The sequence below is a fragment of the Gymnoscopelus microlampas genome (assembly GCF_963454915.1).
Source record: "Gymnoscopelus microlampas genome assembly, chromosome: 5".
Lineage (NCBI taxonomy): Eukaryota > Metazoa > Chordata > Actinopteri > Myctophiformes > Myctophidae > Gymnoscopelus > Gymnoscopelus microlampas.
This window is the reverse complement of record NC_139942.1, coordinates 31767420-31794475: the sequence shown is the minus strand read 5'-3', so window position 1 is coordinate 31794475 and position 27056 is coordinate 31767420. Positions and strand designations below refer to the sequence as shown.

At 42.5% G+C, this 27056-nt stretch overlaps 2 protein-coding genes across 4 annotated transcripts in view; one reads left to right on the top strand and one right to left on the bottom strand.

The window, feature by feature from the left end:
* LOC311045037 (A-type potassium channel modulatory protein DPP6-like) overlaps positions 1 to 20765 on the top strand; it is a gene marked incomplete at both ends in the record, with an annotated part of 72664 nt that extends 51899 nt beyond the window's left edge. The window contains 22 exons of the mRNA XM_084056848.1: positions 57 to 131; positions 230 to 282; positions 873 to 954; positions 4087 to 4207; positions 10920 to 11074; positions 11736 to 11833; positions 12420 to 12546; positions 13953 to 13991; positions 14180 to 14287; positions 14378 to 14469; positions 15902 to 15949; positions 16180 to 16292; positions 17129 to 17176; positions 18107 to 18205; positions 18319 to 18388; positions 18533 to 18727; positions 19048 to 19102; positions 19241 to 19343; positions 19660 to 19718; positions 20184 to 20256; positions 20366 to 20439; positions 20616 to 20765. Of these exons, the coding sequence (XP_083912974.1) occupies positions 57 to 131; positions 230 to 282; positions 873 to 954; positions 4087 to 4207; positions 10920 to 11074; positions 11736 to 11833; positions 12420 to 12546; positions 13953 to 13991; positions 14180 to 14287; positions 14378 to 14469; positions 15902 to 15949; positions 16180 to 16292; positions 17129 to 17176; positions 18107 to 18205; positions 18319 to 18388; positions 18533 to 18727; positions 19048 to 19102; positions 19241 to 19343; positions 19660 to 19718; positions 20184 to 20256; positions 20366 to 20439; positions 20616 to 20765 (2037 nt within the window). The remainder of the gene's footprint in view (positions 1 to 56; positions 132 to 229; positions 283 to 872; positions 955 to 4086; positions 4208 to 10919; positions 11075 to 11735; positions 11834 to 12419; positions 12547 to 13952; positions 13992 to 14179; positions 14288 to 14377; positions 14470 to 15901; positions 15950 to 16179; positions 16293 to 17128; positions 17177 to 18106; positions 18206 to 18318; positions 18389 to 18532; positions 18728 to 19047; positions 19103 to 19240; positions 19344 to 19659; positions 19719 to 20183; positions 20257 to 20365; positions 20440 to 20615) is intronic.
* A 1644-nt stretch (positions 20766 to 22409) lies between these two features.
* Positions 22410 to 27056, bottom strand: part of arhgap21b (Rho GTPase activating protein 21b) — a 45105-nt gene continuing 40458 nt past the window's right edge. For 2 of the 3 annotated variants that reach the window (XM_084058238.1, XM_084058240.1), the window contains 2 exons: positions 26225 to 26256; positions 22410 to 25556 (listed from right to left, as the gene is read on the bottom strand). In XM_084058238.1, the coding sequence (XP_083914364.1) occupies positions 24009 to 25556; positions 26225 to 26256 (1580 nt within the window). In that variant the 3' untranslated portion in view covers positions 22410 to 24008. The remainder of the gene's footprint in view (positions 25557 to 26224; positions 26257 to 27056) is intronic. The other variant, XM_084058239.1, reaches the window with a different exon arrangement.

Genomic DNA, 27056 nt, shown 5'->3' with positions numbered 1-27056 from the left:
TACTGAAAACACCATTTAGGACAATTGCATCTAACTTGTTCTTCAAACTCAACCAGGAAGCATACAAAGCCACCAAATACCAAGTGTCTCCTGACATGCAGCACGTGCTGCTGGCCTTTGGCGTAACCCCGGTGAGTGATCTTCTGTCATGCTACTGTGCCCCGTATCACATGTTTTCAGGGGGCGTTCATTCCACTGACTGCTTGGTGCTGTGTGTTTGGTCCTGCAGGTGTACCAGCACTCCTACACAGCCAGTTATATCATCTGCAGCCTTGTTACACCGTAAGACCACCAACATACCAGTCTTTCAGAGTGCTCTGTAAATGTGACCTCCATCTACCTGTTGGTGCTGCCACCTTGTGGGACTAATGCAAATCCCATCCATTTTTATGTGGCACACACGTAAAAAAATATATCTGGCCTGTTTTTAGGTCTTCATCCATCTATGTCTAAATGTTCCAGATTTATACACAGTTGAATCAGCACGTGTTAAAATAGACTGTGGGTGATTGATTAAACCTCCTGCAGGGTAGCAAACTAAAGAGCTCACAGGTTTCTTGGTGTGACTGTGCATGAGGGCAGTAGTTTTACAAAATGTCTGTCTAAGATAAATATGGAATGGTATGCAGGGGGTGACATATTAGAACACTTGTGTTCCATTAAGTTATTCATTTATCAATCTGTCTATATAGACGGCAGCATACAAACTCCTCAGTGTTAATTTGACCATTTGTAACTGTATACAAATGTAACCAAATGGACCCTTACAGGACAATTTGGTATGCATGCTATGCTCAACTGTGTACACTCTCAGAGATAAACTCATGATTTTACAGTATATTGTTGACATAATGATGTGTCATCTCAAACAGGGACACATGGAGTCTGAGCCCCCCTGAAGTGCGGAACGCTGTCCTTCAGTTCGCTGGTTGGGGACCCCAAGACCAACAATTGGTAAGGAGCAAGCTGAGTCAACAGTACACCCACTAAATGACCCTAGTAGTGACCTTAGTGACTCAGGAGGGCAGTCAGGTAGGGTCCGCAATTTCTGTCGCTGCACTAATGACCCCTAGAGGTTGGTCAGGGAATCTGTTCAGTGGGGAGCTGAACCACTTATTCTTAGTAAAACGGACCTGAGTTCAAACTGTACTTGCACTGCTTTTTTCTGTGTACAGCAAATCTCTTCGCCAAAAATAGCTGATCTATAAGCTCACAATGCGTTGCAAATGTGACGCGCTGTGAGCTTGTAGTTCGGCTATTTATGACGAATGTTCCCCCCCATAGGCATGCTGGGGTACAAGGGGTTAACTGAGAAGCATGTCCCTCTACATGCTTTACCCACAACTACCCACTGTCAGGGGAAAAGGCTGGTGACTTCACATGCTTATTTACACCCTCCCTAATAAACCGCTGAGTGATAAGAGACCGCAGAAACAAGGGGCAAGTACAAGGGGACATGGGAATTGACAGAATGACTTGGAGAAAATATGGGAAAAGAAAGATGTTGTGTATTTGTTACGAGTAGAATGTTGTCAACATTATAAGGAAAAGCAAGCAACTGCCTGGAAGAAGATGCCTTTTTTCTGTCTTCTTTTTTACTTCCTCAGTAATTTTGTATGTGATGCAGAAACAAAGCTTACTTGGTGTAAGTAACTGGTGCTGCCCTTCACTGATATAAAGTTGTGCATTTCTGCGAAATTGCAAATGATTGTATCACACACATTATATTATGTATGTATGATGATCAGATATAAACATTTCAAATGCGTTCTGGGAGTTTGTCTGTCTGGGCGAAATTGCTCGAATTGCATAATCATGTACACGATTGTTCCTTTTGTTGTGCTATTTTGTTGTGTTCAATTATAATGAATAGTCGGGGAAACCTGGGAGGAACAAGATGAGCTTTCATCTTTTGCCTCCATCTAAATCTGACATTATACTCCCATTTATGGCTGTAATGATTTCTCATTATGTTCATTTGAATTGGATTAATAGTAAAGTGTTTCCTCTAAACGTAAAGATGATGGGTGTGTTGGATGATCGTTGGTATAGTATCTGTGTGCAGCGAGGCATCAGGTGTGTGATGCACAGAACAGGGAGATGAATCATTCTATGCTCGAGTCATTAAACTGCAGGCAATTACTCTACCATGACAGGGCAATCAGCAGGGCCAGGTCAAAATGGGTGCGTGTCCGTCCACACACACACACACACACACACACACACACACACACACACACACACACACACACACACACACACACACACACACACACACACACACACACACACACACACACACACACACACACACACAGTATGTCATCTTGGCAGCAATGAGAGAGGAGTGTGAACAGAGAGCAGTGGTAGATAAATTAATAAATAAAAGTTGGGGCAGAATATTACATGTAACCTGCTTGATCTTCCGGTTTTCTTTTTGGATTATGAATGCTGGGTGACGCCACCACCTGGTATGGAGAGTTATTTACCCTTAAGCAGGCGCAGAACTTACATGCAAGTCGGCCGTCAGCTAACTGTCAGGTGTAGTCTTTGCAGTGTGTTACCCAGTGATGTTTTCCCAAAGATGTGAGATGACGCAAAGTGATGTGATAGTCATGGTTAGTTGCATTTCAGCTTGGTGTGTCAGGGCTCTATGAAAGCGCGCACGCACGCACGCACACACACACACACACACACACACACACACACACACACACACACACACACACACACACACACACACACACACACACACACACACACACACACACACACACACACACACACACACACACACACACACACACACACACACACACACACACAGTGACTTTGATGTTGCCAGTTTATCCAGGCTAATTTACAATCAAGAGCCATAAAAAAAATAGTGAGTTGGTTAAGGTTTGTAAACACAACATTCAAGTTCGGCTCCTCCTCCCCAGCTCAATGATACCAATAATGCATACCTACTGCCCATAGGCAACAAAACATCAAAATATCACTTGCCTCCTCTACTTTATGTACTGTATCTCTGGCATTACCCTGCTCCTCCTGAGCTGGGGGGGAGGCTAGGGATCACAGTGTGTCATGTCTGTCTCTTTCAGATTCTTGCCCTGTCTGCTCTGTCTACAGTATGCAACATACAATAGACATACTGTACAGCTAACCCTTTGCACACAGGCACTGGGTAAAATAATGGGATTTCAGGGTGGATTGACAGTGGATTTTTAAGTGTCAGACATTCACCTGCCTGCACTGTGTCTGCATCCCCTCTGGCAGTGCCATCCTGGCCACAGGGGGCTTAAATCAGCTGTCAGCTTTAGTCAGACCCACCCCAGGCAGATGTCTCAATCTGCACAAGGACAACACACAGTGTGTGTGTGTGTGTGTGTGTGTGTGTGTGTGTGTGTGTGTGTGTGTGTGTGTGTGTGTGTGTGTGTGTGTGTGTGTGTGTGTGTGTGTGTGTGTGTGTGTGTGTGTGTGTGTGGGCATGCGGCTCGCTCGCGTGTGCGTATGTTTCCATGTGTCTGTGTATTCATCTGTGTGTGTCTGTGTGTATACATAACTTTTATGTGTGTGTGCATGTATATTGCACATGTGATTGACATTTGAAGAGAGAGCAGGGCATATGTTACGTCAGCTCCAGGGCTTTGATTAGCCGCATAACAGGTTCTTGACCTTTCATTGCTTTTGAGATTAATACAGCATGACTCCTAATGAAAGACATTTCCTTCTACACTGTGTTTAACAGGCCAGTGTTGATTAGTTAGTTAGATCAGTATTAGATTGAAAAGCAAGTATCAGCGCATGGATAATGCTCAGATCCAGCTGGTCACGGTTGCGAGTTTCAGACTAAATCACTGTATCACACTGTGATAATAGGCCACAAGCATATTTGGTGTAGATGGAAAATTACAATCAGGTTACAAGCATTAGTGGATACTGTAGCATTGCGGTGCTACAATATAGCTGCTTCGCACAACTGGAAATGGCGTAGAAAGTCTAAACCCACTCACAGCCACAATAACAACAACTTTCGAACACCTACAGCGACAACTATTGATGTGAAAACTTCTGTCTGTCCAGATCTTCATATTTGAGAACAACATCTACTACAGGGCGACAGTAGACAGCCGTACCATTCGCCTGGTGTCGACGGGTAAAGACAGAGTCATCTTTAACGGCCTTGCAGACTGGCTCTATGAGGGTAAGTCAATGACAAATCCGGCACTGCTACACTGGGGAAAGAAATACTTGCAACTAATACCATATTAGTTGCAACACATTGTGAGCTGGTACTGTAGATCGGCTATTTTCACAGAATGTTCGCCTTTTATCACCGAATGTTCGCCTATTACAACATGCCCAGAAAATGGACGCTAGAGATCATATGGTTAAAAGTAGCACATTTGTTTATGTAGATGGTGGCAACAAATAAGACAAAATTGAAGTTACAAGTCTGGAAAACTTTTAATTGATTTGATTTGGTAGCGCTGAGTTAATCCTGTCCCTGAGAGGCACCAGGCGTGACTACAGTTTGTGTTTATGACTCCGTTTGAAAGCACACAGCTGGCTACGTTTCAGCTCCCCTCCCTCCTCAGGGTTCCCCACACAGCTTGTTTTTATGTTTTTGGTTATGTTAATTAATTAATGTCTGCACCACTGCAATCTCACTCACCCAGCAGCTGTTCACCAGCCATCATACTGGATGTGTCATTTGATACACAACATTGATTGAGTGTGACACAGAAATTCTAATGACATATCTCTCAAATACTTTTTGAGCGTGTTGGTTTTGCACTGTATGAGACTAGAGGTACTGCTGTGCATTCTAACTAAATGTTGGTTATAGATTGCTTGCTGTTGCAGCAGCGTTCATATGTTAAAACTGTTGTGGAGTCCTTCAAAGTATAGTTTGGGCCTTTTGATTCATCATTTTTGGAAAAGTAAATGTTGTGTGTGATGCAATCCAGTTGCAATTTCTTCCAACCATTTGCCTTGCTATCTCACGCCTTAAGAGTGAGACAACTGAACGTTTCTCAGAAACTGATTTATATGTTGTTTCTAGTATACTATAGTACCATGTTCTGTGTTGTGGAGGTTAGATTGACAAAGTTCAAGGTCTTGCTCAGCTGTGTGCTGCTGTGGAAACTCCCAGGATTGCGCAGGAGTTTAACCTTTTTATTAAGAGGATTACACAAGAGCACAAGTAATCTTTAAAGGTGGTCCAAGGGTTACCACATATTTTTTGGCCTTGGCAGTGGTGGAAAAAGTTCTAAATGTTTTCACTTCAAGTAAAAGTATCAATACTGCAATGTAGAAAAGTAAAAGTCAAGAATAAAATATTTACTTGAGTAAAAGTACAAAAGTATTGGTATCAAAATGTACTTAAAGTACAAAAAGTAGAAAGTACTCATTATGCAGAATGTCCTGTTTCACAAGTTTTCAAATGTAGAAAAATCTTAAGAAAATAGCAGATCTACAAGCTCACAATGCGTCGCATTGCGACGCATTGTGAGCTTGTAGATCGGCTATTTTCAAATGGCCGAAATGTATATAGGGCTGAAGTGGTTAATATATGTTTTGTAAAATAATCAAAATCTACAAAGTAACTAGTATCTAAAGTTTTCAAATAAATGTAGTGGAGTAAAAGTACAATATTTGGACCCGAGATTTAGTGGAGTAGAAGTAAAAGTATTGGAAATTGGAAATACTCAAGTAAAGTGCAAATACCTCAAAATTGTACTTAAGTACAGTACTTAAGTAAATGTACTTAGTTACTTTCCACCACTGGGCTTTGGTAGTCACCAGGAATATCCCTTGACTGTCAAAATGAAGCTTACATGAACTAGAATACTCAGAGATTTGATTAAGATATTTACTATAGAAGCCACAGAGGTTGTAAACTACTGCTCCCATGAGAGACAGAAGTTATTTTCATGATGTGTTATGACCTCTAGAGCTTGTCGTCAGGGGCAGAGCCTGCCTTTCCATCACATGTGTGAAAGCTCTTATCCTATATTAATCCTTTAAGACCGGGAAAGCATCTGTCATTTTTAGTTTTTAGTTTGCTTTGGCTATTTTAAAAAGTAGCAGATTTTTTTTTTAAGCGAACATTTGTAACTCAAATCTTTGCTTCTGGGGGGTCCCCTGGAACAAAATATTTTGAGATGGGGGTCCACAGCCAAATACATATCATTTTGGGTGGTCCTTGACATGAAAAGGTTTGAGAACCATTGATATAACATGCGTTTTTTCAAAAAAACGTTTTAGATTTAGAAGACATTTGTAGTATCCCCAGAAGCAAAGATTTGAGTTATAAATGTTCGCTTTAAAAAATGTATATACTCAAAGATTTGCTATAAGCTTGTATATCTGCTATTTTTGAATAGCCCAAATAAATCTTAAAATGACGCAGATGCTTTCTTGGTTTGAATGGGTTATAATTGCCTAGAGGGTGGTCGGTCCGTCTGTCCGTCGGGCGGAGGGTGGATGTCACAAACGTAACATGACTTGCGAGTTAGTACGATCCGCACCAAACTTGGCGCAAACACTGTTAAGGGGTCTGCCATGACAATAGTCACACTAGGGTCCACGTGTGGCCCCCAGGGGGCAAGTTAGGGGCCCCGGGGGCCACAGGCACAGTGTTGCTCCAATCTGCACTAAACTTGACACAAACATTTTTCAGAAAAAGAAAAAAGATGTGGCACTACAGCAGTGTCTAAAATGCGGCCTGAAAATCTAGTCTTATAAGATTTTTTTTTTCTACATTCCACGATGTGTCTTGAGGATGTAAATTGGCTATTTTCAGCGGGTGCCACCGTCGTACAGTATGACAAAGTATCCTGTAAATTTAGCTTCACAGTGGACGTGTGGAGACAGGAAATGAGAAGCCACTGGATTGGCCTTATGTAAAGAAATATGAAATGTTCTTCCACCATGACTTGCAATTAAGTGTATGCTCTCGTTGTTAGTTTGATGAGCTCTGAGCGTGAATGGACGAAGTGGTGTTTCATTTGCAAACACAACATGTGGGCAATCTATATGGGTAGAAAATCATTTTGTTTGTACAGAATCCTGCTGGGCAGCTGCTGTTTACTTCCCCCTGCCACACCTGTTTGAATTGCAGAGAGCGTGTGCGTGTGCGTGTGCGTGTCACTCTAGTGTTCTATATCACAGGCACAGATCTACCACTGATCCTTCCATTGAACCAATCATTTGCCATCGGAACCACCCATGTTCAGTGGTGGACGGTAACTAAGTATTGTACTGAGTATTTGTACTTTACTTGAGTATTTGTGTTTTTGGATGACTTTCACTCCACTTAATTTCAAAGAAGTACTGTTCAATTCCATGAAGGGAACAAGTAGTACACTATAGATTTACCACCCAGGCCCCATTTCAAATAGTGAAAATAGCAGATCTAAAAGGCTCACAACGCGTCATGATGCGACACGTTGTGAGCTTGTAGATAACAACTATTATTACTTTTTGACCATTTCAGGAAAATCTTCACATTTATTTGGAAAATGTATACATTTTGATACAGCAATGCATTGATATCAAAGGAGTAGTTCACCTAAAAAAGTACTTATTTTCTATCAATTACACACCCAATGAAGCATTTAATTCATGGAGATTTATTTGTTTTTGTTGCATTCCTACGCCAATACTTTGATGACCGGCGGAAAGATGCTAATGTATCCGGTAGGAGACTGAAAGTCTCCTTTGAGTGTCCTACCGGAGAATGCATTTAGGAATGTGACAAAAACAAAAAAATCTCCATGAATTCAATGCTTCATGGGGTGTGTAATTGATAGAAAATACGTACCTTTTTTTGGGTGAACTACTCCTTTAAAAAAGAAAGTCATGTACTTTGTAGTTTGCATTTTTAAATACTTTTTTTTAAAAGCATGTACTTTTGATTACTTAAGTATTTTTTAAAAGCAAGCTAATTTGACAGAGCAACTCTATATACTTTGACTCAAGTACTGGGATTGAGTGCTTATCCCACCAGTCAATTTTAGACCAGGGCTGTGCTCTTGTCACCATGCCCTTCAGCATGCCGACCTCATTCTGGGTCACGCACTTAATTAAGCAGGCTCATTTTCTCTGGGCATATACTGTAGGCCTTGTGAACGCTGTTACACAGAAAACTGAAACTATGAACTCATAAAAGGCTTCACTCTTTTTGTTGAGGCATGTATCAACATAACAGGCTGGCCTGATTGCAGTGAGACAAGTCGAGATGTCAAGTTTCTAGTAAAAGTGCATAGCTGATCTAGTCATGTGGGTTTATGCAGATCTCTTCTGCCCCCTGCTGGATAACAGTTGGTAAGAGCTCTGCAGGTAAATTGCCAAAGACCAACACCCTCAAAAACAAAGGGAAGCTTGGAAGATAGAAGAACACATACCACAACCAGGTATTCATTCATTCCACACCACTGTGGCTGCTCTCAGCTTATCTCATCCCGTTGGACGAGTGGAGAAGACCAACACTAACAAATACAGTGCAAAGCTCCCATCCCCATGCTGAGGTATTTCTGTCCTAATGGGTTGGCCTCTTGATGGGATGGCATCACCCTCAGATGATATTGATAATAATGTAAAATATATGCCATACAGTAACTGTCTTACTCATCAGATCTACAGCAGCCTCTGAGACCATCAACCAAACACAAAACCTAAAACGTTAAATACACTTAGTAAAGCATGTATTGCTTTTATTCATTCTAACTGTGAAGCATTTTGAAAAGTGCTATACACATAAAGATAATCAATATTATGAAATCACACAGTGTAGCGATTATCATACTACATCATGATGGAATACGGTAAACCTTTATTTTGGTAGCCATCTGAAACCATAATGAAGCAGATGTGTCATTTGGAGTTATGCTTCCCGAATGCAAAGGACAATAGAAATCATTAGCTGTTGTGAGCACATATCTAGTCCAACAGTTCATTCTTTCTCATGCTCCTCTTCTCTGTGCTCCGTGATAAATGACAAAACATGATGTTGATCCAGAGAGAAGAATGAGTATGTTCTACCCACCTAAACATAATAAATATTTAACACTGTCAACGTTAAATAAGAGTAACATCTCTCCATTTCTACAGTGACAGTGCAGTAAAGAGAGCAATAAATCAGACATGCATGCTATAGCTCCCTGCTAAACGTGTGTCTGTTTAAATTAAGTCACATGAAAGATGTCTTCATTTGTATTTGTACAGGATGATGTGGTTTAGAAAATTACATACAGTATACTGTACTCACAGATGCACGCGCATGCACGCACATGCGCTTCTAAAAAAAGTTGTCTGCAGCCAAAGTTTAGACAATTAAAGACATACATGTATCTCTGGTTTAGGATGTTATCCTACCAATTGTACTTGCAGTATTTTATTCAACCTATCACTTAACATGTGTCGCTGTGGTGAACAACTTTAGTGAACAACTGGCCGATTTTTTTGTATATATATAAGTATTTGAATCTCCCCACAAGCCTACTTTGTGTTCCAACACAAAAACACAACAGTACATATTAAGTAGCCTACATGTTACACTACAAGCCTCACATAGCAAAATCCGGAGTGAAATTCTAACTGTGAAAAGTGTCAAAATCGACCAGTATTATTCTCAATTCCATCATGTCTTTCTCTTGGTTTGTAACTTTAACTTCGCTACTCTGCACCATGTGGCTGGTACTGTATAGTCAAGCCATACACCAGGGTTCACCCATTATGTTCCTCCTAGGGCCAAATTATATCAATGATGCCAAGCTGAGGGCCTAGTGGGGAACCATGCACTGAGATTAGAGTATTTGAATTGGTTTAACTAGCAATAGAATTCAGAAGCATCTTCCATTAAACCATAATGGTCTTGGATATGTCATTAAAGCAAAGGTTAAAGCATCAATCTGTGATTGCTTTCACTGGTTGGTTGGCTGTATGTACAACCAGGGCAGGAATTTCAGGGAGGCCACGAAGGCTATGGCCCCTCAGTTTGGCCTTGTGCCCCTCAAAAAAATGGCATGCCCTGAAGCCACAGCGGGCTCAATGCCCCAGCTGACTGTATCACTTTCTCCTCTGTCTCTTTCTTGTCAATATGTAGACACCAGTGTCTCTTTCTGGTCAATATGTAGACACCAGTGTCTCTTTCTTGTCATGTAGAGATTGTAGACACCAGTGTCTCTTTCTGGTCAATATGTAGACACCAGTGTCTCTTTCTGGTCAATATGTAGACACCAGTGTCTCTTTCTGGTCAATATGTAGACACCAGTGTCTCTTTCTTGTCATGTAGAGATTGTAGACACCAGTGTCTATTTCTGGTAAATATGTAGACACCAGTGTCTATTTCTGGTCAATATGTAGACAGCAGTGTCTATTTCTGGTCAATATGTAGACACCAGTGTCTCTTTCTGGTCAATATGTAGACACCAGTGTCTCTTTCTGGTCAATATGTAGACACCAGTGTCATTTGTTGAGATATGAGAGATATGAGATTCTTAACTCCCCTGAGTCCCCATCTTTAAACCAATCCAGTAACTTTGATTGGTGCAGGGCTGAGCATGGATCAGATTGTAAATACCATTATTTATTTATTTCACTGCAGATAGTCTACATATTAAATTTAAAATCATCCTTAACCCTTAATTTCAATGTCTTTCAATGGACTAAAATCATGTTTTATTTGATGGCCTTCCTGCCCTGGCATTTGGCCTTTGTGCCCTCAAACAATGGACAACATCAAAGGCCAAGTGGCCTTGCCCCTAAAATGATGAAATTCCAGGCCTGTGTATAACAGTAAAATAACAAAACAATGCCTCTGCATAACAAAACTTTTCAGTCTTGAGATTTGTTTTTCTTTAATCCCTAATAAATGACAGTGCTGGATCTTTTTTTGAATTTCTTTACAGCTGAAATTCTACAGACCCACATAGCCCACTGGTGGTCCCCAGATGGCCTCTGGCTTGCTTACGCAACCATCAATGACACTCTGGTGCCCAAGATGGAGCTCCCAATCTTCACAGGCTCCCCGTATCCCACAGGCCAGGAGTATCACTACCCCAAGGCAGGTCCACGATCAAGTCCACAATAACACCAACAGTTTATTGTCAATAAATTTGACATCCTCTTTTATATACTGTATAGTTTGTAGGCATGTAACGATTTATCGTAAATCGATTCAATCTGGTGACAATTTAAATCGATTTAATGCAATGCAAACAGCAGAGGGCGCATAAAAAGAGAGGACAAAATGCAGGAAGAGAATTGATTAAAATAGTTTTCAGTCATTTGCTACTGCATTGAAAAGAGGATAAGAGAAAACACAGTATTGTAAAAAAAAAAAGAAATCGGTCATTTGTCTAGAAAATAATTTTGTGTTTAAAAAATCATGAAGAATCGTATCCTGAACCTAGTATCGTGATTGAAATCATATTGTGAGTTCAGTGAATAGTTACATGCCTGATAGGTTGTTTAGCATTGAAGACCTTAGTGTAAGGCACGTTTCATAGTTAGTTGCATGGCCGTGTCATGTGCCGAAATAGCCAACCTATAAACTTCTAGGCCTGCTATTTTAGCCAACCTACAAACTTGTAGGTCTGCTATTTTTTGGCGCACAACGCTGTCGTGCCGACGGAGCATACCTTAGGCTTGGCACTTCTGATCCATCTTGAACCCGACATCAGATGTTGTGACCTGTGATCCGTTTCCTTTTTGCCCCCCTGCAGCCCGGCGAGGAGAACCCTGTGGTACACCTGTCAGTGGTGAGTCTGAACGGTCCCCTGCACACCGTGGTGATGAAGAAACCTGATGACCCGAGAATAGGGTGAGTGGCAGCGTGATGATGGTATCACACCGTGGATGAATTAATGAGCAGCATGGCCCCGCGGCGCTTCCTTTATCCCATTCGATCCGGGAACGTCATTTTAAGATGTCTTTGGCTATTAAAAAAATAGCAGATCTACAAGCTCATAGCGCGGCACCGAGTGCCGCGCTATGAGCTTGTAGATCTGCTATTTTTGCAAAATCTTTAACATTTTTGCTAAACTTTTAATATATATATTTTTAAAGCGAACATTTGTAACTCAAATCTTTGGTTCTGGGGGTCCCTGGAACAAAACATTTTGAGATGGGGGTCCCCGGCCAAATACATCCTAACAGTATGTTGCTATGTCAGTGGTGCTCCAACTTTTCCATGTCAAGGACCCCCAAAATGATATGTATTTGGCCGCGGACCCCGATCTTAAAATATGTTGGACCCCCAGAAGCACAGATCGGAGTTCGCTCGTGCCGTGCTATGAGCTTAAATAGCCAAAGAGATCTTAAAATGACACAGATGCGTTCCCGGTCTTGATGGATTAAAGGGCCAACAGAACTTGTCAGTGGTTGTGATATGGTCTTGTCGTTTCCAGGAGGGAATATTATATCACCATGGTAAAATGGGCCTCCAGCACCAAGCTGGCCGTCAACTGGCTGAACAGAGCACAGAACAACTCCATCATGACGTTGTGTGAGGCCACAACTGGGGTTTGCATAAAGGTGAGATGTACATGTGGTGGAAAGTAACTAAATACATTTACTCAAGGAAAGTGCTTATATTAAGTACATTTCCACTTTGTGATACTTCTACGCCACTACATCTCAGAGGCAAATATTGTACCTTTTACTCCATTACAATTATTTTACAATTTTAGTTACTATTTGCTTACTTGTTACTTGTTAATACAAAAAATACATTAATTTCTAAATTAGATTAAGCCACCCAGCAGTAGATAAAGTAATTACAATCAGTCCCACATGCTGCAACATTAAAGTGATGAATACAATTATGGTGAATTAATTATGCATAATGATTATGTTTAATTTTGGTACTGTGTATTTTGATGCCAATACTTTTGTACATGACTTTTACTTCTGAGTATTGTATTGTGGTATCACTCCTTTTACTTTACCAAATTAACCGCTATCATCCCTTTTCTGGGCATGATAGGTGAACATTCTGCAAAAAATAGCAGCTCTACAAGCTAACAAAGAAGTATAGGGTTCAAGAGGTTAAGCAAAAAATAAATAAATAAAATAATACATAAGAGTAATTCTTCCACTACTGCAGCAGCAATGTAAAACCACAACTACCATGTCAATCAACAGAGGAGGGCCTGTGTTGACACAGTCTCCTTAGATAAGGAGTTAATGTTCATTTAAAGTGATTGGTACTTTGGTAGAACGTTGGGATGTATAGCTAAAGTACACACTGGTGAAGGCTGGATGGCTGAAAACATTCTGTGGCATTTAATGAACAATTAAATTAAGTAAACAGATCGTTCTGGGTGCGATCCTTTCTTTACATAAAAAGCTAAAGTAAATATTCTCAGGGAATAGGAAGCAGAAATATTTCCTCTTCTCTTCACTCTCATTGGATAGGTTTACCTGTGATCCTAGTTTACTGAGGAACTACACTGTGTCATTTGATGCTAAACAGGTCTCAAAATCACACTTCTAGTGTAAATAGAAAACACAAACAAGTTTTGCGGGTTTTGCCAATGTAAAATAAAACGTCCTGGATTTCTGTGGTGCTAGAGATCTTTCAAATTCAAAGGGTTATATAACAACACTTTCCCTAAATTAAGTGCCTTGTTTTTATTTATTGGAAGAATCATTTGTTTGTGGAAAAAAAATATTTTGAGATCTGTTTGGGCATACAATTAAAGTGAAAATAGAATGGAAGGAGACACCGTTCCACGTTCCTCAGTCAGGGAGCAACAGATAAAGATGATCATTTTGGACATGCATGCATGTACAGTACTGTATATGCTGAGATAGCTATACAACCCAAGATTCTTCCAACGTTCAACGTCACAATTGGTACTTTTATGTTATGTGCACCAACTTATACTTAAACTGATTCTGATTCAGTTTTTAATGCAAAGAATTCCTTGTATTTTCAGAAACATGAAGATGAGAGCGAGAGCTGGCTGCATAGACAGGTAAAAGATGAAAACACTATTGGTGCGCTTGTTCTGGACGGAACCAGACCGTGTGTGCTAAAAGTGTATAGGACCAAGAAAGTAGTCGGAGCTTGTAGATGGGTAGATGAGGCATAATGGAGCACACATGTTTAGACAGACACATGCACAGCATTCTAACACTTACTTCTTTCTTCTTTCCTCTCTAGAATGAAGCGCCGCTGTTCTCCCAAGATGGATATAAGTTCTTTCTCACCAGAGCCATCCCCCAGGGTGGCAGAGGAAAGTTCTTCCACATATCAATGTCTACTTCAAAGGTACAGTAGGCAGCAGTTCTACAGTGCAGCACAGTTAAATCAATCTGATCTGAGGTCCAAAGCATTGAATGTTATGTTGTTCTGTGCCAGCCCAACTCCAGTATAGACATACTTCAGTCTCTGACGTCTGGAGACTGGGACGTCACCAGCATCTTGGCCTACAATCAACACAGGAACCTCATGTAAGACTCGACCACACCACTGTATATATTTGGAATCACATTTATGTTTAAGCTACTACACCGAGGATGCATATAGTATAACATTACTGGTCAATAACTAGGCACAAATGTAAGGAATCAATAACCTGCATCAGTTTCAGTGATTACCTGTGTGATCATTTAGCATTCTAAAGAATTTAGACATTAAACGAATCATTTCACAAATATATTGAAGAAATTGTCATTTAGACTAACCTGTTTAGTTTTGGCACTTGGAAGGGCAGTCCTTCAATCAGAGTTTTTTTTAATAGACTCTCAATATTCTTATAGAAAAGTAAACATTAGAATGAGACATGGTAACACTAGGTTACAGGTAGTGTTACATGTGCCACTGTCAGTAACATGGCTTCTTGCATATCGCCACCTACTGTACCGGAGTGTGCAAATCTGGATGTAGTAGGCTACTTCAGGTTACAATCTGAAATCTTGAAATAGAAGGGTAATGTTACTTCCTTCACAGGTGTTACCAATGACTAATTAAGGTTGTGTTCCATTCAGGTCAAATAAAGTCAGGGTCAGGTTGGGTGCTGGTATTGAGCATGTTGGCTCACTGCAAAGGCTCTGGTACACTTAATGGAATAGAGTCTTAATTAGTATCATGGTAACACCCGTGAAGGATGAAGGACATTATCTTACTTTTTAATGTCAATATGGTTGCCATGAAAAAGGACTATTCGTTATTTGGAGTTCAGGCGTTTGTACAATTTCTCTAAACTTCAATGTATACCAAACTTGATCACACATTGAATCTACTGGAGTTTTACCCTAGATCCCATTGCCCAATTGGACGATAGGTTGTCAGACAACTGCTGACGTAGTGTATGTTAGTGTGCACATGCTTTATGTGTGTTTGCGTGCGCACGGTGCGTGTGCGAGGGTGTCATCATTTACACACTGTTCAAAAACTTTTAACTATGACAAAGACTTTATTAAAAAGTTTGTGAACTATTGGAAAAGGCACGGATGATCGAGGTCTATTTTACATACGTACTTGCATGCTTGTTTTCATAACCAGTTCAATGTACTTTACCCTGAAAGTTTATTTTTCAGTCTCAATAAATCCTCTGATAAAGTTTTGTGGTTCTTGAGTTAAAAAGGAAACCAAAAAAAACGGTCTAATCATAAACAAGCATTATGTATCTACCATATATTTCTTTATTTTTTTAGGATTATGTCTCTGACACCAGAAGTGTGTCTGTGTTTTGGCAGAGTTATGAATAGAACAGAATATTCCATAGTGCCTGGATCTACAGGGTCTACATTTATGACTACACAGCAAAGTCTGAAGTGTTAACTTAACTTTAAAGAATTTAAGAACAAATGGACGCTTAAGGGTCTGTAACAGGATTTTGAATTTGAAATGAATGGTTGACTGATGCTATTGTTTTCCTAGATACTTTCTGAGCACAGAGGATGACCCAAAACGACGACACCTGTACAGGTAGGACCCCATTCATGATCTCTCCTGGTGGTCTTCCCTCCTTTTAAAGTAAAGAGCTAATGCAGCATCCGAACACGCAAATACTTTTGAGATTTTCATGTGGGCCCTGGTCCAGAAAAGGCTCTACACTTGGTCCCCTCCTTTTTTCCCTCTACTACACACCAAATCTCTTTGTCGAAAATAGCTTTGCGATGCGTTGTTAATTGTAGATGCATTGTCACCTCTTGCAGCGCTGACACAATTCCGCCATTCAACCGCCGCTGCTTGTCTTGTGAATTCAAGTGTGGCTATGTGGACGGCTCCTTCAGCCACGAGATGAAGTACTTTTTATTAAACTGTAAAGGTGAGTGTCCTCATCCTCAGCATCCTCAACCTTAGACGTCCTCTTAGGGCAATGTGCTTATTAAATATATTCACACTATTATATACTGTACTGTAGGTACAGCAGTGAATGTCATCGGTCTTAGGTATACAAAGTGTGATTCTTTTTCAGGACAGGTAGCCATGTTTTGTAAGCAGATTAAATGAAATTAGAGCTGTCATGTCAGGGTGAGTGCTTACATTGAATTGGACAGCGTCAGTTCATCTCAAACCATTGTTGGCTCCCTCTAATCGGCCAGAGCTATAGATGTACTGTCAAAACCGCATGCCAACTGCCCAACAGTGACTACTGGGCAGCTGGCACAGGGCCCATGGGTGTTCTTTAGAAGTGTCCTCTACTTTCCTTATTGGTAGGGGTGAGGCTCTGAAAAGAGACTAGTCTTGTTCTCATTTCCTATAAGACACTTCATCATTGTTATCTCCCCCGTTGGCTGGAACACTGGGCCACAGTGTCAGGGTTGGTATGGGAGCTGATTTGTCTAGAGGGCTCACTCCATAGAGGTAAAAGGGCTGCTGGCTTTCTTCATTAATTAGATCTTCAGAGAGCAGGTCCATAAGGAATAATAAGCTGGCATGCATCTGCTTCCCATGGGGAAGGAAGTGGAATCGTAGCTGAGAGGGCTGTTTTGAAAATGAAGATAAGAGAGAGGTTTGTGTCCAAGGTTTATTTACTTGGAAGAGGTGGCGAGGTCAGTAGTAGTTTAGCAGTGTTATTGTGGGCATTTGAGGCTTTCATTAGTGGGTATTAGAAAATGTAACAATCTAACATATTTTTTTCTCCTGTGTTGTTCTGTTTAGGTCCAGATGTACCTAGTGTGGCTGTCTATAGCACCAAGGACAAACAGAGTGAGTTCCAGAGGAAACGAAGGAATGTTTCACCTCCCACATGACTTTTTTTTCCTATCAATTACTCACACCATGAAGCCTTGAATTCAAGGAGATTTTTTGTTTGTGTCACATTCCTTCACGGTGAATGAAGAGTCCAAGTAATCCGAGTAATTTTTTACTTCTTTATTTACTGTGAAGGAATGCAACACAAAGGGTGAGTAATTGATAGAAGAAACAGTCATTTTGGTGGTGAAGTATTGCTTTAACCATGCAAACAGAGGGGTACTCATTTAATCAGAAATGAATAGGACCTCCATGTGTTCACAGAGAGATACGTCACTCAGTGGAAACAAGAGTCCACTGATGAGGGCCGCTCGGGTGGCGCAGGCGTAAAGTTCCTGCCCACCACTTGTAGACTAAGGGTTTGAACCCTCCACGGGGCCTCTAGCTTGACCAGGTGTCCATATGAGCACATTTTGGTCGTGTTCACAGGAGGGAAGCCGGGTGGGGAGGGAAGTCTTTGTCACAGCACCAGCCACTCCGACAGGTTGGTTAAGGGTGTCTGTCAGTAGGGATGTTGAACTATGAGACATGTTCCTCCCCAGTCACTATGTCCTCCCGGTGATGCTCCTCACTGTATGAGACATGTTCCTCCACATTCACTACGTCCTCCGGGTGATGCTCCTCCACTGTATGAGACATGTTCCTCCACATTCACTACATCCTCCTGGTGATGCTGCTCACTGGCCGACTGAAAAGAAGTGGCTGCTGATTCCATGTGGTTTCAGTACCATCCATAGGACCAACCAGTAGGGGTCAGCAGTGACAAGACTACACAAGTGTGTGGGGAGTTCGGGAATTGGCATATTACTAAATTGGGAGAAAATGGGGGAGAATTGCCCCACTGATGAAGAGTCCACTGATGCTTCTGTTCTTTGTTCACTGCAGAAGTAATCGACATCGAGGCAAATGATCGTGTGAACAACACGTTCTTCAACATGCAGATGCCAAAAATAGAATATGAGACGATCACCATAGACGACTACAGTATGTACCCATGCACCCATAGAAAATACATTTCATCCAGTGTATACACATGCCACCCTGATGACATCATAGCCAGTCAATCTGTTCATTAACCTTAATGTCTTTTGTCACAGTGCTGACCATGCAGATTCTGAAGCCAGCAGCATTCATAGATTCATCCATTTATCCCTTACTACTACTAGTGTAAGTATGCACACTGCACAGCACAACATAAAATGGACCCATAGGGATCAATTTTGTGACGTTACGATATCGTAACATTGCGGATTTGCAAACCATTATGTCGAGAGTCTCAAGGTGATTTTGACCCTCCCTTGCCTTTGTCAGGGATGGCACACCTGGTGGACAGATGGTGACCGAGCAGTTCCAGGTGGACTGGGCCACAGTGCTGGTCAGCAGTTTCAGCACCATTGTTGTCCGCTTCGATGGCCATGGCAGTGGCTTCCAGGGCACCAACCTCCTTCACAGGGTCAGGAGGAAGCTAGGGAAGCTAGAGGAGAGAGACCAGCTGGAGGCACTGAGGTCAGACAAGCAGAATTATGGCCATTCAGCATTGGCACATGCGCTATGTGCATTTTGCAGGGGCGTCAAATTGTGTATGCCCTTTGGCGAAGAACACAAAAGTTCAACAAAAGAAACGATCCAAGGTTCTCTTCTGGCAAAACATTTAAAAGCCTTTATTAAGATGGCTAGGTGAAAATATAAAAAACTGTAAATGTGCATTTAAAACAGAGCTGCGGCTCCAGACTATCTATACTTATCCATATGGTAATCCAAATGATTGTGCCCGTAGACTGTCTGTCAGGTTTCATTCTTTTTTTTTTCTCTCTCTCTCATTTCAGACTCATATCCAAAGAACCTTACATCGATAAAAATCGAATGGGAGTGTATGGAAAGGTAAGGAGAGCTGGAGAACGTAGTTTTTATCGGTTTTAGTGTCAAGCAACGAGGCGTTGGGTTCCATTTTTATACTGCACTCAAGTGCTACTGGTAATTCATTAAGACCTTACCGCTCTGATGTCTTTCTTTCTTTAGGTGTATGGTGGATATTTGGCCACCATGCTGCTAAATTCCGAGGAGTTTACCCAACTTAAATGTGGAGCAGCAGTTTCCCCCATCACAGATTTCGAGCTCTATGGTAATGTTGTTTTTAATTACAACTATAGAAGCCTTTAAATTTCCCTGGTCCTTTGGACGTTTGGTGATTCAATTTCGATCTTTATTGCAGACTCAAGGTCCATATCACATACCAAATGACAAACATACAGTCAAAGCTATGCTTAATTTCTAAATGTATACTAAGTTACGCTCTGAAAATAGCCAATCGACAACCTCACAGCACATAGTATTGTGACAAGTTATGAGGTTGTAGATCGGCTATTTTCGGCGATTGACAGGCAGTGGATTATAAATCAGGCTTTTGTCTTTGTTGTCCTTTTTTCTCCAAATCTCAGCCTCGGCGTTCTCAGAACGTTACCTCGGCTCTCCAAAGACAGACAACAGAGTATATCAGGTACACCTTCTGCACTTTGGTTTTCTTATCAAAGGTCTATGGAAATTGTTAACCTCTTCCCTGTCATAGCAGCAATCCTCAACTTATTTTAATGATCCAATCTGTATGGTAGAGTATGTCAATACTATATAAGTAGCACATCTGCAGTGGTTGGAAGTGGTGCATGGAAAAGCTACTCTTCCATTGAGAAATTTCGACCCTGGTGTCAGGTAGGACACCTACTGGCTGGCAACTAGTACTGCCTGAAACTCACAATATCTCCCCAGACCAAGCGGGGTGTCTTATTGGAAGAGTGGTAGAAATGTGTCTTTCATGTGGGACAGCCAGGTTCAAATACTGGGTAGAACACGATAGTTTTGGATTGCAGCCTTAAATCTGCCACGCACGCACGCACGTACACACTCACACACACAAACAAACAATATGACAATGTGTTGAACGATTCTACCTTCCCTTTTCCCTCAGATGGCCAATTTGGCAAACAGAGCTGGTCTTCTTATGGATAAACAGTACCTCATAATCCACCCGACCGCAGACGGTAACTTTCATCAATAGATACTGTGTCTTGTTGTCAGGATGCTAAAATCAATCAAACGATAATTAATGAGTGCATTTTACAGCTATCTTTGTCTTCTCTTCCATCACAGAAATGGTTCACTTCCAGCACACAGCCAAATTCATCAACCATATAATTAGCCAGAAGGCCAACTATAGTCTGCAGGTGAGTTTCAATTGTCAAGTTCTCAGCATTCATTTGGAAAAATGGAAACGGCAATTACATCTCTAGATTAACTCCAGTGCTCATCATTACAATTGCTACAATAATGGAAAGAGCACAGATTCAGCGCATAGCCTTAGGTTCATAGTAAGTGTTATGCGGTGGGTGTTTTTCTGTAGATCTACCCAGACGAGGGACACTTCCTGCACAGCGACGGAACACAGCAGCATCTAAGCCAGTCCTTGGTCAATTACTTTGAGGAGTGTTTCCGGCTGCCGGAAATACTGATAATAGAGGAGCCGGACGATGACAGTGAGGACGACGGTTAAACCCATCCATCCAACCCATCCAACTACAGCACAATATGCAACAGATCTTTCTCATCACCTTCTCCCACCTGCTGCCATATGATTTGCGCTGTGCTCTAGAGCGCAGTACCTGCATGTGCCCACATCCTCCATCCCCCACCTCATTATAGGAGCCCGGACACACCTGCTCACATGTCACGTTATTGACTTTAGTTGACTCTCAAACATGAACAAGTATTTTCTTCTTCTACCTTGCTTTTGGACTAAATGAACTTAAGTGTTGAAGGAGGAGCCACATAGAGGATCAACATGCTCATTACAGATCATCTCCAAACTACGCATTCGTAGAGCGCAAACCATCCTGTGTGAAGCGCGTCATCAGATTGGTTCTGTTTAGATTGAACTTTTGAGAGGCTGATCGCCTACCAAACGTCCTTCTAATTATGGTGTCCAGGATTATGAGTACCGGTACTTGTTTCTCTGAATTTCTCTGTGATGTTTAGTATGTCTTAAGTAGTACTGTGGCTGTAAGTGGAGTGATGGCTACATCAGTCCATGGTGTCCTTCCAAAATAGACGGCACAATTTTTATTTGTGTTGTTCCAAACGAAGACCTCTTTTGAAAATGCATTGTACAATATTATTTATTTTCCTCTCCTGTCATTTTGGAATTGAGCTCTGATGTTAAGAGTTACTGTGCCTTACCGTGGGTAAAATGTCTGTTAGGGACCCACATTTCAATGGAATTGAGTAAATAGACAGGACTTTTTTCTTAAACATAAAATGCTGACCATTATTTTATTTCCCTTACATTCGCAATGGATAGGATAGGATTTTTTCTTCTTCAAGAGAACAGTGATTAATAAAATAAAAGGTTAAGATTTGAGTCAGTGTGATTAGAAAATATTTTGTGTCCTTGAGGAATGATATTGTGATAAGAAATACAAACCTTAAGAATGTACCAGTTGGTATAAAATAAAGGCAATTGAGTTTTACTTTACAACTTGGCATATTGGTGAGTTAAATATGTTTAATTATTTTGTCAAAATAGTTCATTTGAACTGTGTGTTAAATGGGTTGGCTGTCCCCATGTCAGTTATGTTCGTATTGTCAGTGAAGGTTTCTATAGTCAACTGATGTACAAATGTATAAATATATTGTTTATTGTTGTGCGCAAATTGTATATAAAGCATTTTGAAATGTATGTGGGTGTTCAATACTTTTTTTTCGTTGCAAACCTTCAAAACATCCATCTAAAAAAATACCCATTCCAATGGGTGCACTAACTGCACTGCACTTAAAGACAACACTCTTGAGTTCATTGCGCCCTCTTGTGTAAAGTCTGGGTATTGCATTGTCCAGTTGGAACAATCAGCTGTCAATGACGTTTCAATGACGTATGCCTCCAAATTTGGGCAAGGTGTCAGCCTGATCAGTGCCCCATTAAACATTTGTGTATGTGTGTAACATTTGTGTATGTGAAATAATTAGTGGACATACGAAGTTAGCATACTGGTAGTGCGCACAAGAAATATGGCACGGATTGGTCCATAGGTATGAGAGATTAGCAACACACACAGACCGACCCTCTTATAGACGGCTAGCCTCCTGCGGAGCCACAGTGTAAAGGTGATGTGTTAAATAAAACAATCAAAACATGGAAATCTGCCATTGACAAGATTTATTTCCAGTGTTTTAGGAGTCTGTGCCCCCCTCTCTCACTCTCAGAGAGGACACAACATTGGTACAAATGGTCCAGCTCAATGAAATCTGCTCAAATGCAGGGGCTTCTCTCCCTTGAGAAGTAGTACCTACCACCTGCCCACGACACCCACCCACCTAGGCTTCATGAGTGCCATCTCACAATACTGTACTTAGAATTAATCCCGAAGTTTGATGGAAACAAAAAGATAAAAAGCAGCTAAAACATGGCATGTATATACACATTTAAGTTACTTATTTTACAAGAAATATTTAAAATTCAAGTTCTGTTAAAATGAAGAAAAAAAAAAAAAAGCAACAACAAAAAAGGTGAAAGTATAAAACATGTTAAGACCAGAGTGGAATGCCTAAGGAATGGAAGCTCGGCATTTGATAAGATAACCTGTAGAATGACTTGGGTGAAGTCAACAATAAGTCTCATTCACAGTAACATCTCCACGTATCTCAACAAAGACGACATGGCACCCTTGCAGTTCATTGTGAGGCACTTCCTATTGCGAAGAAACATGTTTTTTGATTTGATTATTCATATTCTTCTATTCTTTTTTCTCCTTTCGTTTTTTTGCAATCTTACACTAGTAACTGACAGATGCATGTAACCAGAAGTGCATCGATTGTTGCACAGTGGAAAATATTGCATCGTTTAGATGTTGTTCACTGCTCTTTGTCACTGAAAAGGGATGAATTAAAACAGTATCTCTCTATTTGCATAAGTCCACACAGTCTCTGTCTCACAATGTACCTTAGGAAAGGCCCCTTGACAGCACACAGCTTGTATGGCAGTCCTAACACAGGCTGTACCGAAACAAAAAATTAAAACACTTCAAGTACAGAGAGAAGGGGCATATGTACATTTTTTTTCTTTTTAGAAATGAAAACACAAGCAACTAAAGCTTTTAGTCAGTATTACATCAAGCATATTTTGTACATTCTTCATTTGGTTAAGGACTCACATCACCCTCATCGTTACACAAAAATAGTTCCTCTGCAATACTAAAATCTGTTCTTTATTCAACTACTTCCTGCTATTCCTACTGATGTCAGTATACCCTTTAAAGCCACTTAGCTAACCTGTTCATAATCTTTAGCATCGCCATTCAGACTTTCTTTAGACATTACTTTCACATGCTCAGTTTGCCGTGAGCAATAGGTCCTCTCTGTCTTCAGCATAACTGGGAATTCAATCAGGAGAATTTAATTCCCATTAGGAACTCAACCCCTCTTGCCAACTAGTCCCAAAGTCATTTGTCATTAAAAAAATAAAAATAAAAATAAATTGTTTAACAATGGTTTGTTCCATGCCTCATAAGTGTCACCTGAACAATCCCCATGTGCAGTTAACTGTCATTTCACAAGTACACGTACGCACACACACACCTGGTTATTGACTCACGACAAACACACTGAGAAACAACACCTTCTGTACAACATGCTCATTCACTGACATCACTCACATCCAAGACAAAACATTTTAGTGACAGTCTCCCAAATACGAACAAACCTCACAGACAGAGGAGAGGACCCGAACAAAGACACAGTTGCTTCACAGGTATTGATAGAACCTTGAGTGCACCACCTGGGCACCAGAGAGTTTGTGTGGATGAGCAGTGGCCGACAGGCTCAGGTTTTTACTTTGGGGAGCGTCTCCGTTCCACAGCTCAGCTGGACAAGGCGACAGTGGCTCCGAGGAGGAATGAGACGCCTGGCACAGCGCTCCCTGGTTGTCAGAGAGGTCTAGGCTGAACTCTGGGTTGCTGGTGCGATGGCGCTCACGGGCGATCCAGTCCCTGATGGAGAAGTCCTGGGAACTGCACTTGGGCTTCAGCCGGTCCACGGCCGACGAGCCCACGCCACATGGCTGCTGCCAATCTCCCAGCACTGACAGCTCGGCAAAATCCCTCTGGCCGCCCATGGTGTGCCTCCGTCGGATGTTCTTCTTCTTACTGCGGCCCTCTGGCGACCGGCTCCTCTGGGTGCCCACGCCAAACATGTCGTCCACGGACGTCCGCAGACGGCACTTCAGACGGTCTGTGATCTTAAGCCTCCAAGCAGGCTCTGCCTTCTCAGACTCACTACGTGATGACGAACTGAGGCTGCCGGTAGAACGAACGTTGGCCGAACCTAAAGCGACAGACAGCCTGTTTGATTCCTTGTCGCTCCGCACTCCATCCAGCGAAGACTCGCTGTCAGTCTTCTGGCGCGCCGCGGCTTTCTTTCTGGAGAGGGTGTCACATTCAATCAGTCTGTGGGAGGGGAGAGGCCGAATGCTCTCCTGCCGGCTCTCCTCTATGGGTCGAGCCTCTTTCCCTCCGACGTACACCGACAGATCGCTCTCGCTGTCAGTCTCCATCGCTCTCCCCTCACTTATGAGCTCGCTGCGCTCGTCATCCGCATCGTCACCGCCCCTGCTCTCGGCCACAGACCGCACCTCTGGACTGAGGGTGCTCAGCTCAGCGCCAGTGAGGAACGTCATGGAGGACGTGGTGGAGTAGTCGGAGGTGATGGAGCAGACCTCTGCTCCCAACGTGCTGGGGCCCACCTCTGGTCCCAGAGCCAGCGTCCTGCCGTGCCTCATCCTGGGCACAGAGGCCTGAGAGCTGGTGCTGTTCATGGTGCCGAGGTCAGACACAGTGTCGTCATAGTTAGAAGGCGGGTCTGACAACGAAGACTGGTGTGCCACTGGCGTGCGGCAAGTGAGGCTTGGGGAGTGGGACGGCGACGTGTACGGGGAGGCGGCGCGGAGGGTGGGGGAGGTACGCTTGGGAGACGGGGAGGGAGGAGACATCAGGCTACTGGCGCGCCACTCTTTCCCGTGGGCTTTGCCGAGCTGTTCCTCAGAGCTGTTGCCACGCTTCTCTTTCTCACTCGTCTCATCCGTCTCCCCGTCCTCCTCGGTCTGGCTGTCGGGGGACCAGGGAGGCTGCTGCTGCTCGTCAGGGAGCTCCTTCTTTGAGAACACAGCGTCCAGGTCGTCATCAGAGCTGCTAGGGTGAACCTTGTCCTTGGGCTTTTTGCGCTTGCGGCTGACGAAGAAGGAGGAGCGCAGCATCTCTTTGCTACACTGATCCTTCCCAGACCCCCACAGGCCCTGCTGAGGTACAACACAAAACACAGCAATAAGAGACACTGAAACATCCACAGGAGAGTGAGTGGCTAATCTTTTTAAAGCAAAACTACACACAACGATTTCGCTCAGTACCTTCACCCTTTTCTACCCAATTTAGTCGTTATGCCAATTGATTCCTCCCCACACCCATTTCTGTGTTGTCACTGCTGTCGTATCCTACTGACTCACCTGCCAGTGAGGAACCCCCACCGGGAGGACGTAGAGCCTTCGTCCTACTCTTCACGCCCAACAGAACACTGACAGGTGGCGCCCCAGCCCGTAGGAATACGTGCAATGACCATTATCTCCCTCCCCGCCCGGCTTCCCTCCCCCAAACACTGGCCAATTGTGTTCGTGTAGACTCTCGACAAAGCCGGATGCACCACGGTGGATTCGAACCCACAACCTCCGTGGTGGTGGGCAGGGACTTTACCACTTCACCACCCGAGCGCCACAATCTTTGACCTTGATTGTGACTTTTACCTTTGAGCCCCAAAAGTTAAACATGGTCTTGGTTACTATTCCCACCAAGTTAATCGAAAATCCAGCTGATCCATTCTCAAATAATTTTTCAAACAGACGAACAGGGTGAAACATAAAACCCTGTCCAACTCGGTTGGCAGTGGTACCAAAAAATGTACTCATAGACTTACCTTTGATTTGGAGGAGTCACTACATGCTGAATCTGTGTGAAAGGAAAAGAAAAGTTAATGACAACAGTCAATAACATCAATGACCTGCAGGAAAAAAGTGATCAATAAAGATAGAAGAAGAAGGGAGAGAGACAGTGGATGAAGAGCTTGTTGAGAGTGGAACGGACAGAGGAGACACAATGAGAGCGGCTGTGTGAACACGGTCGGCACATTTTCAGCTCATGGGAGAGTTGGAGCAAAGAGGAGCAAACAACAGAAGTGCAGTGTTCTGAGGTGAAGAGCGGAGGCGGCAGCGGGAGGAGGCCCAGAAGATGACATGAAGAGAGGGAGGTGAGAAGGAGGTATGATCCGACCGGATGACCAAGACACCAAGCAGCTCATGCTCATGGAACCGCATGAAGGACAGCACGTCACAGGACAAACGTCACGCCAGTCACAGAGCATCACACACAGCCACCAGCCAGCCAACAGGCATTCTTTCCCAACTCAAAAGACGTCACATAGGAGAGGGGGTTGACGAGGCCTACTGGATAAACACGCTCAGTGGTACCTGAGGTGAACACGTGTTTATGTGTGTAATGAATGTGTGTGTGCTGGCCAATGCCTGGTGCAGGCAAGTCATAGTGTTGTGGACAGATTGTCTACTCAAACAGGTTGATACCTGTAGTGCCGTTTGACAATTCGGCCTGTGAAAGTGAAATCCACGCCTACTGCAACTAACAAATACAAGTAGGCCATAAGTTTAGTATGTGTGTACCTTAGTTGTGTCATGATTTGAAGGACGGAGGGCAGGGTGTTTGACATGTAAAATGATGGGTGTTATGTAACAATG